The 14,482-nt window shown below is 40.2% G+C and overlaps 1 protein-coding gene across 2 annotated transcripts in view; it reads right to left on the bottom strand.

The window, feature by feature from the left end:
• PDZRN3 (PDZ domain containing ring finger 3) overlaps positions 1-14,482 on the bottom strand; it is a 247,725-nt gene that overhangs the window by 217,770 nt on the left and 15,473 nt on the right. The window contains exons 2-3 of one of the 2 annotated variants that reach the window (XM_054481287.2): positions 12,678-12,764; positions 6,449-6,556 (exon numbers count right to left, since the gene is read on the bottom strand). In XM_054481287.2, coding sequence (XP_054337262.1) covers positions 6,449-6,556; positions 12,678-12,764 — 195 coding nt within the window. The remainder of the gene's footprint in view (positions 1-6,448; positions 6,557-12,677; positions 12,765-14,482) is intronic. The other variant, XM_063661834.1, reaches the window with a different exon arrangement.

Here is a 14,482-nt window from a genome sequence, read left to right as displayed (position 1 = left end):
CATATTTACATTTTCTAGCTCTATCTGCTGAAGGTGCCCAGAAGCAATGAAATCTCAATCATAATGAGCACCCTAGCACCCATATTTTGGTTTCTAAACACTATTCTCCACTAAATGAAGCTAGAGGTCCTTGAAAAAAATGCACATGTCAGAAGTGGAGCAAGGACAGAAGATTAACCTGGAGTATCTTGTGCCGGGAAGTAGGAAAGTGCTCAAAACATGATGGGAACATGTCAAAATAACACAGGTTAAAAGCCTGAAAGAGCTCCATTTGGCCAAAACTTGGACAACGTGACCACCAAATTATAAAAACTCATGAGTCCATATTGACAGAGAAAGAGACAAACAGATAAACAGATTAAATAGGGGAAAAACGAATACTTCTTCTTATAGTAGAAAGTCAACTAATGTGGAAGGACTGGAGTTAGAAGAATCACCATTTGTCAATTATCACAATAACAGATTCAACCAAACACAGTCAATGGATGATAAAACCAGTGTGTGACAGTTTGAGGAGTAGCAAGACATTTACATAGCCTCAAAGCATCTACCTACAGGATAACTATTGATTATAAAGAAGAAAATGGTAACTTTATAGTGGAGACAGAGAGATACGACTTTAACCAAGTGGTTCAAGTTATCATAAATAAAGGGACAACTTCACCTCATGTGAGACCTGTCATTATGTACTGAGAAGGACACGCTATCACTTCTGTGGTATTCTTGCCCAAAACATATGACCTGGATCCATCCTTGAGGAAACTTCAAACAGAAATTAAGCGACAGTCTAGAAAAGATCTGGTTTGGAGTCTTTAAAAATATCAATAGTATAGAAGACAAAAGCTGAGCAATTGATATAAAGGAAACCAAATAAATATGAAAATGGAATAAAACCCATGACAGTGGTTTTATTTTGCTATAAAGGGCATCACAGGGACCATTAGCAAGATCAGAATAAATTCCGAAGATTAGATAACAGTTTCGTACCAACATGAGTTTCCTGGTTTAGATTACCATACTGTTACATATGAGAATGTCTTATTCCTAAAAAGTTCACACTGATGACTTTAGTGATAAAGAGTAGAGGAAAAAAAGAATAAAGTAAATGTAGTCAATGCTAATATTTGGGGAATCTGGGTCAACAGTGTACAGAAATCCATGTCTACAAGTCTGAAATTATGTCGAAATGAAACATTTTTTAAAGGGGAGTCTTCTATTACTTTATTTTTAAATAAATACTCCAGCTTAATTCACATTCCATTTTGCAACTTTAGTGGGTCTCAGAACAGTATCTTCTCACCTAATAATAACAAGCAGTGAAATCTCACTTTGTTCCACCAAGTAGCCTGGCTCTGGGAGGGAAAGCATTGCTAATCCTCTCTAGCTGACCCTGTAACAAACCTTGTTAGCAATGACAGTCCAACTAAACCAAAAATAAACAAAAAAAGAGAATGACCGGTTTACACAAAAGCCTTTGAGGTTCCACAGCTTCTGTAATCATATCCTCAGGTCTTCAAATCATAACACTTGCAAGATGAATGCATATTTACAGAAGATTGTATGAAATAATGGTTATTGGGAATAGAGGGCTTAAGTCTCCCACTTTCATTGGATCCAGGGAATCAAGATTGCTAGCTCAAAGCAGAACAACGTTTAACCCACACAATTGCTACACAGACTCATTTATCACCAAAGGCAAGCCTCCTATAACACAAAAATGAGCTTGGTTCTTCAAGCCATATGGCTTGAAGACTGGCAAGAAATATAGATGTGGATGGCCTCTACAAGTCTTTGAGAAAGAATTTCAGTGGAGTTGCATCAGAGGAGTGTTTAACTTATAGGCAAGCCATGCCAAAAAAAAAAAAAAAAAAAGTGGATAGAGAGAGAAATAATATATTGAACAGCACATGCCTCAAAGTGAATTTGCTGGTTTCTTAGTAGGTCTCAGTTTCTCGGTGTTTTCTCAGTGTGAGCATTTTGCCAAACGAGGTATTCACAGAACAATCCAAAAACTCCATATGACAGTCAACTGAGAGACACTGAGGTGATCCGATGCTGTGCAAAACCAGCTGGCTGGACTTACGAAGAGATGGTATGTTCTCCATATGTCACCTCCCTAAGAGAATTTTGAGGGTAATATTGATCTTATGTGATTTTTCACATTTTTGCCTTCTCCTAAATAACTTTCAGTAGAGTAAGATTGGCCTAAAGTAGACTCCAGAGTCCACAGAGAAAGGTGGTGTGTTTGTGGATGAGGAAATCTGCTTCAGTTGGATAACCCACACTTTGGGCACTGGGAAAATTTTTCCGAAGTTCTCAAACTATTTGAAAGAATATGAGCATAGTTCCTTTAAGAAATCTGGTGATATTAAAGTATAGGAACCTTGCATTGTCTTTAAAATATAGTTCAGACAGTAGGCTCAGAGGCAGAAAAACAAAAGGCACTGAGATATTTACAGTTTTGAATGAATATTAAAGACATCAGGGAGAAATTAAATTCAGTTTTCTAAATGCAATAAGTATATGCAATCAAAGGTGGGGTCGGAAGTTGTAAAAAGGACCGGGACAGCTCACAGGTGAGAGGAGTGCAGGGAAGACACAAAAAAATCAGAAGCCAATACTGAGTACGTCAGAACTTGCTGAATCCCAGTACCAAATGTGAGATGGAATAGGTATGACCAAAGTCTGCCCAACAAGCACAGGTCAGATGGACACACAGGATTCCAGGGGACAGCATGGGCCCTGCAGCCATGTGGGCTGGGAGGGCACTTAATCTAAGGGGGCCCCAGATTCCCAGCCACAGCCCCAGGACAGGCCAGCTCAGGCTTTCTTATCAGGCCTTGGGAGTACTCGTGTACGGAACCCAAATAGGGGACATCATGTAGGCAGTCTAGCTGGAAGAAAGGGATGTTGACATCTCTGTCCCTGAGCAACTCAATTCCTATCCCAAGGTTTTAGAATAAGTCAAACCTCTACCTCAGTGATTGTCCCTGATGTCCCTGTCACTCCCCAGTGGGAGTTTCAGCAATCTGCAGGGGCATTTTTCACCATCACAACAATAGGGGTATTTGCCAGAGATGACATGAAGAATCTCCTGCAATGAAGAACGGTTCTGCCTCCAGCACAACTATCACATATCCCACCAGACAGTCATGAAGATAAAATAACAAGCTTTTTATAATTACCTGAGCATAGACCTAGCTCTGTTTTACATATAAACACAATAGAGTTTTTGGCAGTTTAAATATACACACATTGTACACCCACGTCCACAGCAGCATTATTCAAGACAACCAAAAGGCTGAAGCAACCCAAGTGTCCATCACTGGGTGAATGAATGGACAAAATGTGGTAAATACAGACAACAGAATGTTATTTAGCCTTAAAGGGGAAGAAAATTATAACATGCTACAACATGTACGAACCTTGAGGACATTATGCTAACTGAAATAAGCCAGTCACAAAAGGCAAATACTACATGATTCCGTTTATAAATCAAATTCCTAGAGACAGAAAGTGGAATGGTGGTTTCTAGGAGTTGAGGTGGGGAGGGAGTTAGTATTTAGTGAGTGTAGAGTTTCAGTTGAGGAAGATGAAAAAGTTCTGGAGATGGATGGTGGTACTGGTTCTGCAACACAAATCAATGTAGTTTATGCCACTGCACTGTCACTTAAAATGGTTAAAATGGTAAATTCTGTTATGTATATTTTACCACATGTATGTCTTGCCATATATACATATACACACACAGACATTTCAAGAAATGCAACTCTTGTATAAATCAAAGCAACACTGTAGTTGCCTGTGTCAGAACTTAACCATGACCTGTTCACTACCATGGAAATTCACATCCTGTATGGCAAGGCCATTCATGGTGCCTGGGCCACCAGCAGCTGCCTCTTGTATCTGGCAGCATCTGCAGCCACATAAGGTGCATCCCAGTGAGTCTACACTGATGTGTGAGCATCTGACAGTGCCATGGTATCTAACGTCACTGTGCCAGAACACTGGCATATTGATATATTTTATTATAAATTATCTTCCTTTGATTTTCTTTTATGCTACAGCCTATATATTTTTACAATTATTTGTGTATGTATGCATATAAATGTTACTTGTAAATTTCATTTCACCACAGTATTGGTGGAATTCCAAAATATTTCTTATAAAAAAAACAGGGAGGAGCTGGGCTGGCACCGATGTGGGTAAGAGCCGCTGCCCTGGTCTCAGAGAACAGATACCATTAAGAGCAGAGGAACTCTGCAGCAAAGAAAAGACTCAATTAGTATCTCTGGATTTAATAATATCCCTTTGCAAGAATTAAGGGTCTTATGGTGAAGATCTGGTGGTGGTTTGCCCATTCCCCTGAAAAAGAAGACATCTGGTGGAAAACTAGAGACTTTGACTCTTCTTAGTGATGAAACACACACACACACATACTCTCTCTCTCTCTCTCTCTCTCTCAAAATAATCACATTCATGCCTCCTGGTAATAAACTCAGACACAGACGAGGTAAACCAGAGAACATATTTTCAGTCATGGGAATCACTGTATCATGTCAAAAGAGATTAGAATTTGACTGCAAAAGGCACAGTGTGTCAATTGCAATTATACATATATCGTTTCTCTATTGTGGTCATCCTTCTTTCCATCTCAACACTACATGATTAATATTTTACATACTGTCCAAAATAGGAATGTGACTTACCAGAAACCGTACTGAACATTTCAAATACAGATCATCCTTTGCCAAGAGAAAATCCTGCCCAGCTGTAGATTTCTCATTTGCAAAACATAAGAGCAATGAAATTCCATTACTTAGAGAAACTGGCTGTTCCACCAATCCCTTGGCAACGGAAGCTGTACTTATCTTTTTGAACAATAGTCTCAGAAAATGTATTCACTCTCAAAAAAGACAGTAAGTAACGCATTTGAGCTCTTAAGAAAGCACTCTTGCCCAAGCAAATTCCTGTTAGGGAAAAATCCACTCTCCTGACCTGGGAAGTACGAAGACTGACTCTAAACCATGCAGCAAAAAAAGCTCCAAGTTTAAGAACCCTTCAAACATTCAAAGGGGATGCAACAATATTAATAATGTCCTTAAAACAAAATCAAGTATCATTTTAACATGTAAGTTAGCACATCACACTCCCTCCGAGGAGGGAGCCTTACACCCTAACTAGTTCAGTTTGCTTTCCCTGTGAGATTTAACTGTGTATTTTCCTGAGGATTATAAATTATCCTGAAGCATACTGCATGTTGCAGAATGTGTCCAGATGAGACTGGAAATGCAAGACTTTGTTCTCTGTCTTGCTGAGGCTCCTTTCCCCAGGAGAAGCCTGTGGCCACATTCCAGTGAGTGACGTGAACTTCACTTATGGCTTAGCTTGTGGTCCTAGCTCCCACTCAGTCCGAAATTTTGAAATGGGCCCTGAAAATACTCAGGAAATACAGACATGATGAAAATGCGTGTGGAAAACAAACATCCACTGGTATAGGTGCTGTTTTTCTGGTTTCTTCTATTTGCACTATATTACGGCTATGGCCCATGGGTGAATTTCTTGTAGGGTCTGGCTATCATCGTGGATTCTCAAATTTACTTTTTGCCTAATAGGAAAGCCAATCAATTTAGCCCATATGTGTATCCATCCAAAGAGCTATGAAAATGGTCAAAACACCAGCAAAAAATTACTCATTTATATCAAACTTTGCAACAAGAGCCCTTATGAGAAGGCAACAAATCATTCTCTCCCTTTTAGTGACTCAGAGCGTCCTAGAACACTGCAACCCTGTTACAAAGTGTTGTCTGGTGGGGCTGAGAGATCCACTTCCCCTACATGAGTCTACAAACCTGCTGTATAAAAGTTTGAAATGATGAATGAAGAACTGAAAATGGAGTGAGTGATGATATGTGAACCCTAATATCAACCTCTGCCTGCAAATCCCTGGGCAATCAGGTTGTACAACTAACAGCAGGCAAAGACGACAAACATAACAGAACAATGCATTTGTAGAAATAAGTGTGTGCTGTGTGAGCTCTGAGGACATTAGAGTGACTCCAAAGCTGACACAATTGTACCCTGGTAATCAACATGAACAGGGTGCACAATTTGTACAACAGGGATCGTTCATCTGGTTCTAACATCCAACTCTCCAATGGTTTTCGCGCGAAACTGTAACTGATGCATACGAAACAGATTCAGGTCCACATGAAAAAAAGCCAAATTGTGAACATTCCACTCATAATCTGTCTTTTCTACATTTAACAAAAATTTAACACCAAGGCAATCAACACTCAATCTGGTCCCACACAATGGGAGAAGTGTGACTCCCGCTCAACCATCTACCACTTTAGGCCTCCCTCCCCAGTCAAACATCTTGCTTTGAGCTGGACGAAGACGGGATGGCATTTAGCCTATTAAAAGACACTGGCCAGTATTCACATACCTCAATAATCCTGTCATGAATTTGCAGGCCTCCTTCCTTGGCTGCAGGCCCGCTGTCCACTATCTTGGATACAAAGATTCCTTCACTGGATGATCCATCGTGGTTATCCTTTGGGTTAAAAAAACACATGCATGAATGCTAGATATTAAGTTGGGCATGAAAGTAAAGCTTGCACTCTTAAAACAGTAATTGACTCTTGCTGTGTCAAAAGTGGCAATAGGGTAAAAGGTATTTGTTTCTCCTAATTTCTGTTTTAAACTAAAATACACACACAGTAAAATATTTCAAACCACACCAAAGGACATAAAATGATGTGTCCCTGCCATCTCCAACCCATTGTCCTTCTTCCCCCACCTATGGTAGCTGTTTGACTTTATGCATCCTTTTGAAAACATTTTAACGCATCATCTTCCTAAAATGCATTTGTTCCTTTTTGCACACAAATGCGATTATGCTAGTCTGACTCTTATGTCCTTGCCTCTCTCATTTAACTCTAAAAATCATGAAGATCTTCTGCCACCAATTCCCCATGTCTGCCTTACTTCTTAAAGTGACTGAACAGTATCCAACATAAGGCTAATAAACACTGTTTTCATTTGTTGCGATTAAACAATGCCGTGATAATACTCTCCTACTTGTATTTTAAATTATCTTTGCTATTATAGTTCTAGGGCAAATCTCTAACAATGGAACTGTTGGGTCAAAGGATATGTACACTTCAAAGATATTGTCAAATGGCTTTTCAGAGAGTTTATACTGATTGTTCATTAGACAGAGTGTTTTCCCACATCCTCATTTGCACAGAATGTTATTAAGCTTGTAAATATCTAATAATTTGACTGTGAATACAGATATTTTGTTTTCGTTCCGATGCACTACCATCACTCTAGTCCTAATAAATTCTGATCTCCGACCTCCTTGAATCTCTTTAGATCTTGGAATTAAATGTCAGAACTAAAACTTTCTGGGAACGAAGACAGCTCACTGCTCAAACTCCTTCCTTTCCTTAAAATCAAAAGGCTCCAACAAGCTCATAAAAAACCCTCACAGCTTGTTCACGAACTTCTTTTCAAACAGCACTGCAATGAATTCTCTCCAAGTGTGTGGATTAAATTTCTAGTGATTAACAGATGGATTTATAAATTAAATGGCACAAGCATGTGATATTTCCAAACAAAATCATTTGAAATGTAAGCTCAGAATGTTCCACAGAAACTCCAAAACCTAGTCATGGTAAATTCCTTGCCGTATGTCATTAGAAGATTTATTTCAATAACAATTACTCTGAATACAAATACATAAAAATTCCATTTGTTAAAAATAACTCTGCAAGTAAAACATTTTCTGCTTTAAACAGCAAAAAACAAAACCGAAAAACAATCCCTATATTCTGAAGGGGGAAGGAAACAACTTCGAGTGTGATTCAATCTACCCCTTCAAATGCAACAGCAATAACTAAGCTTGGAAAAATGTATATTTCTCAGTCCTTCTCTCCTTCCTTCTTCACACTTCCCCAAACACACACACACACACACACACACAGTAAAATGTTATATGATTCACCAAAAGAAACCAAAATCACAACCTAAAATGAGCATTAAGTGTTTTTCCTGACATTTATCCCCACATGACAAAGATATGTCTCTAACTGGCATCTGGATTCCATCAACGCTCTTCCAAGAGAAGGGTCAGGGAGTCTGTGGGTGCTGTGTAGGATCATCTATCCTCAAAAGGCATCCCTGCCTAGCATCACAGTGCTCTGCACAGACCTCCTGCACACTAACCCTTTACCATCTGAATACCTCTGTGCCTCCTTCCTCTCTTACGGCAGCCTTACTGAGGCACTAGTCTGAACACATCTGTGTAGCTCCCTATGTGCACACCTGAAATGTATGTATAAAGCTGCACAGCAGCTTCCTTTACTGAGCACAAACTAGGTACCAGGTACATAGTGAGTGCTCTATGTGCACTGTTTAATCCTCACAATAACCACAAGTGATAAGTACTATTATTACCCATTCCACAGGTGAAAAACCTGAGACTGAGAGAGGTTTGGTAACTCATCCAAGGTCACACAGCTAAAAAGTGGTACAGCTCAGTTTCAAACCGAGGCGAAGTGGATCCTCTTGCACATTGCATGCTCTGTGTGCAATACTGTCTCCCACTGAGAAAACTCAAAACACACAGGAATTCAGAAGTCCAACATTTCAGGCTACGGAATATTCCACTAGATGAATTTGAAGAGTCTCAATGGACCACAAAAGATTTATGAACAAGCTTGAGTTCCCTAAGAGGTGATGTCAATATATCAAATGAAAAGAGATCTGTGTTTACTCTGATTTAACCACTTTGCATTTCTTGGCTGGAGAGAAAGGGAGATAGGGGATAGGATTTTGGCTTTCATTTGTTTTGCAAAATACCACACTACACATAAGTAATAACTCTCAAGGAGTACAAGAAAGTTCAAGCAAAAATCAGAGAGGAAGAAGCAAGAACAAACACCAGCAGTTAGACTAAATTGAGACAGTGGTGAGGGGTGGGGAAGGATGCAAAAAGCACATACAGCAGGCCGGGCATGGCAGCTCACACCTGCAATCCCAGCGCTTTGGGAGGCCGAGGCTGGTGGATCGCCTGAGCTCAGGAATTCAAGACCAGCCTGGGCAACATGGTGAAACCCCATCTCTACCAATACAAAAAATTAGCTGAGCATTTATGGTCCCAGCTACTCGGGAGGCTGAGGTGGGAGGATGGCTTGAGCCTGGGAAGCAGAGGTTGCAGTGAGCCAAGATTGTGCCATTGCACTCCAACCTGGGTGACAGAGTGAGACTCTCGTCTCAAAAAAAAAAAAAAAAAAAGCTAGATTTTTCCTTAAAAGGTATCTCTTTGTTCCTAGTTTGTTTGGCTCCTCTCCTAAGAGAGTTAGTTAGAGCTATTTATCAAGGTGAACTAATATGACTTGGAATTTATTTTGTTTTGCTGCCTTGAGTAAGAGAGAAATGAAAGGGGATTGTTTTCATAGCAAGGGTACCTAACAATAAAGTACACTTCCCAAAGGCTTAAGTGAAAGGTTTGATACAACAAACTAGCTGCTGTTTCTTTAGGGTTATGAGGACTAAAAAATGAATGATATGATTTTGCTAAGAGTATTGCACACTGATAATGCAATGAAAAGCCTTATGTCAGAGCTATGGCTGGGCTATTTCACAACCCAACCAAGCATCTAACACAGGAATTCCTTGGGAAACACAGACATCATTTGTACTGTATTCTTCTAGTAACTAACGACGTGTGTGCGTTGTTGCTCATCTTGGCTTTTTAGCATGTACTCAATGACCTGCCAGATTTTCTAGGCAACAGTGCAGAATACATTCAGGTTTCATGATGCTATTTCTGCTAATCTGGACAAATTCTGAAAAACACTATGGCAAACACATGCACATGGAATTAAATTTTCCTCTGGAGGCCATGCAGGCAGTTCTCGCAAAGAGACCACATACATTGAAAATACTAATGCAAGCTACAAAATCAGGTCTGGCTTGTACTTAAAGCACCTTTTGTAAAAAAGAAAAAGAAAATAACTTAAACCTGCTCTTTGATAAGCACAGGGAAGAACTGTATTCCAGTGGGGCTGGAATGTCACTTTGCCCTGGTGAGTGTGGAAACTGAACACCATCTTCACTGGCTTTAACATAGTAGGTTTCCCAACAATCACTTGGCCACAGGCCTCTCCATTTTGAGCAATTTCCAACATCAGGCTTTGGTGTGGTTTAGACCTGGGGCAGAGAATAGGTCTTCTTGGTTTGGGTTCTTTTGTTTGCTATAGCTTGTGAAACATCTAATTGTGAAGTGAATCTTAATTTATTGAAGTTGTTTCTCAAAACTGGTAACAAAGGGTGGAGGAATAATTATGGGTGTAAACAAGGAACAGCCAACTCATCTGTGCTAAACGGCAAAACATGTTCTTGATGGTAAGTTGTAGAACATGGGCTCATGTTCTGACCCACGGGCTCAAGTCTGACCCTGCTGCTTCCCGGAGCCAAATGTCTAGATATTTGAGTGCAGTTTGCTCCCTCAGTCCCTCCTAAGGCTGGAGAGTACAGAGGACCCCTGGCAGCAAGGACTAAATCAGAACAGCACATGATGACTGCAGCCTGGGATCTCAGACAACTGGTAAAAGGTAAAAATAAAAATATACCAACCTCACGCGGTTCTATAGTTTTTTAAGAATTCCACGGACAGAATGCAAGAAACACAACCATGTGATCACATCCCTGGGGGCTCAATAAAGTGGGAATTATCCCTGTCCCCATCTACCTTCATATTTATAATTTAGTCTCACCATTTACAATGTTATTTTTTATATGTATGATAAGACAGATAATGTTCATCATTTTAACAACTACAAATCACATAATTAAGTTGTCATTTCTTATAATAAGCCATTGTTTGTTTGTTTTTGAAACTTTGGAATGGGCTAAAAGCAAAGGGAATTTAATCATAAATCTCTTTGTGTCACTCCCTTCAACTGAAGCCATGTGTTGGCCACTCCCGCCCTGGGTAATTTAAATCCCAGACTCAAGACTTAGGCCCTTTGGGGTCAAGCCCTTGTTTTCTTCACCAGCCCTCTTTCTCACCACTTCCCTGCCCGTCCCTCAACTCTTTCCACACTCTGCTTACTTGCAGCTCCCCCAGTTCCCAAGTCTGCTCCAGCTCCAGGCCTTGTATGAGCACCAATCCCCATCCCTGCAAAACCCCAGCGTCCAACCGCTTTCTTCTAGCTCAGGGGTCTTCACAGGTGGATGCATGTAACACAATGCATTGGAATGGCAGGAGAACATACTTGACATTTTATTCATAGTCACATTTTAATTTCATTATTTAAAATACTCCCTCTTGTACGTAACTTTTTATAAGGCACATAATGTATTCGTTTGGTAGTGTGTACACATTATATATACAAATAAAATATGGTCCTCTGATCTAGCAAACTCCTGTTCAACCATCTGAACTCAGCTCCAATGGCCCCTCCCCAGGACACCTCCTCCTGCATGGTTAACTCATCCCAAGGCATCACTAGCTGGGGGCGGGCACAGAGTACATCAATGAGAGCAGTGCTATGCTCTCCCAACTCATCAGTCTCCCCATCTGGAGGTGAGCTCCATGAGGGCAGGGCACACATATTCCTATCTGGATGGCAGGCATCTTCTCGTCCTTGAGGTTTCTGCTTACTACTATCTCCTCTTGTCTTTCCTGATAACCCAAGCTAATGATACCCTTTGCTTCTTGGCTGGTGTCTGCCATGTGCCATCCTCCCATTTTTTTTTCCTTCACCATACTTCTTCCAGTCCAATCTGTAATTATTGTATTCACTTGTTTCTTGTCTGACATCCCCACCAGGACTCAATGACCACAGGCCCTCAGTCTTTCTGGCTTCCATTGTATCTCCTGGCCCTTAGCAAACAGCCTATGTTCAATACTTATTTGTTGAATGAAAGATTTTTGTTTTCTTTTCCTTTCCTTTAACTATTTTCCTTTTAAGCTAATAAACAAGGAGATGGTCAGGAAAAGAAAAGGATAAGGGATGGGACATATTCAGATAATCCCCCTTGAAATGTGAGATTCTGAAACACATCCACTGCTACTCTCCAGAGCCCGTTCTTTGAACATTTTCCCCGTAATTAAACTGACAGATTTGAATTCAGCCTCTTCTTTCTAGAGGAGGGTCTGCTGATCAATGTGGTGGTCAAAGAGCTGCAGTGGGAAGAGAAAGCAAAGGGATGCAGTCACCCACAAATTAGAGAATTGCCTCTGACTAATGAACAGCTGACAGAGCAGAACTCAAGATCAGGCTTCCACTCTGGAGCCCACACTCCAGCTCGGTCTAGGACGGTGGCTGGTTACCCAGTTCCAACTGCACACATCTCAGGCAACTTCATTCAGCCCAACTGCTATACAAACAGAAATGTACCCCCTAACAAAAAAAAGAAATGCACCCCCAAAACCAAACAGTTTAAATTAGCTGTTATATTACTAGGCCAATGCTGTTTTAGGAGACTACGCAATAAAAATCCCTAAGTGTGAAGATGTTAGATAGCCAATGAACTCTCTAGTGACAGAGAGCAGAATGAAGTCAGCAAGGTTTCCTGCTCCTCACTGTCCCCTTCAAACCTTGACCTCTCTTTCCAGCTACACCAGGAAAAGCAAAAACACATTTTAGTAATTAACATACCACACTCGGCCGGCCACCAATAATATTGAATCCCAGGGAGCCGGAGTCCCGATGCAGGACAAGAGTCAGGCTTTTGGTTTCTTCGCCCTGCAGGTAACAAATGAGATCAAACTTTTATTTACCAACAGGAAATAGATGGTAGGAATTTTCCTTCTATCTAAGTGTACTCAAGGACTACTCAGCTAATCATTACAAATCCTGTTATCTCTTGGGAAGTTTAACCAAGGAAACTTCTGGAACCCAACCTGAAATTCTGTCTTGTGTTTAAGAGCGTAAAAACATTTCTAGATGCCATCTAGCCCTGGAATGACCACCTAAGAATGTCTGGAGATGTCCAGACATGCCCAATGAACATTTTCTATGAATGACACCTTGGTCTGCAAATGCATCTTTCTTTTGACCGGCGCATCGTATGCAGGCTGTCTAGATGGCTACTTTCTGTTTGTTTCTCAACCATTCTCAACAGCAGCATTCATGTCATGTCATGAAAGGTTCAAATAGCAATCCTTTCGGAAGTGTGAGTGCACGCATGGCCCATCAATAGCCATCTCTGTTTGGGAGACTTGGGGAAAAATAGTGCATGAAAAGTGAGATGCAAAGACACACAGAAAACAAAAAATCCTGAATCTTACTGAAAAGGGGGAGGTGGCATTTTCACAGAGTAATTACTGTCCAATCCACACGAGACGCGGAGCTGTTTAACAGAAAGCACTCTGTTTAAGGCTGGTCAGTGTGACCTTTAAATCAAACAAGTAGAAGTGACCCGGGCAGGTCACAGAGCATAATGTTCGACAGTCAAAGGCAACAGAGATGCCAGGGAGAGTGTTCTCAACTAACACTCTGAAGTGACAGCAGACAGATAAAAATAGATTTAACCTTATGTGAAAACTGTCACGTAATATTCTTTGACATAAACATTCAACTCGCTGATACACCTTTGACATGTTTTCAATTATATGGATGATATGCAAAACATCACAGCCTGTGTACTGCCTATAAATCGGCATTTGCTTCAGTTAACGTTTTCTATTTAGACATGGTAGTATTCAAATGTGGTATTTCTTTTAAATATAAAATATTTAATAAGCTGTTTTAAAAATAACACTGACAGCTTATGACAAGAGAGATTTTACTCTGATATTTTTGCTTTCTGTTCAAACTTTTGTCTTCTACCTTTTCTGGGGAAATAAATGGCCATATGTGAAAGGCATGAATGCAACTCTCTGACTCAACCACACTGGCAAAGGAAAGTACTGTTTCTACCTGCAGTGCCCTGTGAGTTTTCTGGAGCACCGCTTCATTTATTGCTATGGCGGTCAATGTGCAACTCTGGTTTCACATTTTGCCAGGAGAACTGTGCCCAGTAGAGCTAAAAAAAAATTATGAAAGATCAATGGGCTTCACCATGTAGAATTATCTCCATGCTTAAAGTCTTAATAACCACAACCCCTTTCTCACAAGTAGCTATTATACAACCAAATTAAAGATATTTTCAGAACTTTCTTGTGAGCCTAAACATCAATTAGAAATACACTGTAAAAACAAAAATGACAATTTATTATGAGAAAAAGATACTCTGTTTCTGATGAAAGATCTAGGTGTCCTATAAGGACAACACAACATTCATTTCTTAAGAGTCACTTACTCAATATATAAAATACAGAATTATAGTATAACAAAGAAGCTAGTCTCTATCAAGTTACTGTACCCAACGAAAAACAGCAGAGCCTCTTTAATGACAGCCTATTGGTTTTTAAAAAATGTTCTGATAAACAGCACCACCATCAAAAGCATCTATCAACACT

The sequence above is a fragment of the Pongo pygmaeus genome, chromosome 2 (assembly GCF_028885625.2).
Source record: "Pongo pygmaeus isolate AG05252 chromosome 2, NHGRI_mPonPyg2-v2.0_pri, whole genome shotgun sequence".
Classification (NCBI taxonomy): domain Eukaryota; kingdom Metazoa; phylum Chordata; class Mammalia; order Primates; family Hominidae; genus Pongo; species Pongo pygmaeus.
Note: the sequence above shows the minus strand (reverse complement) of the source record. Positions and strands in the feature narration are given on the sequence as shown.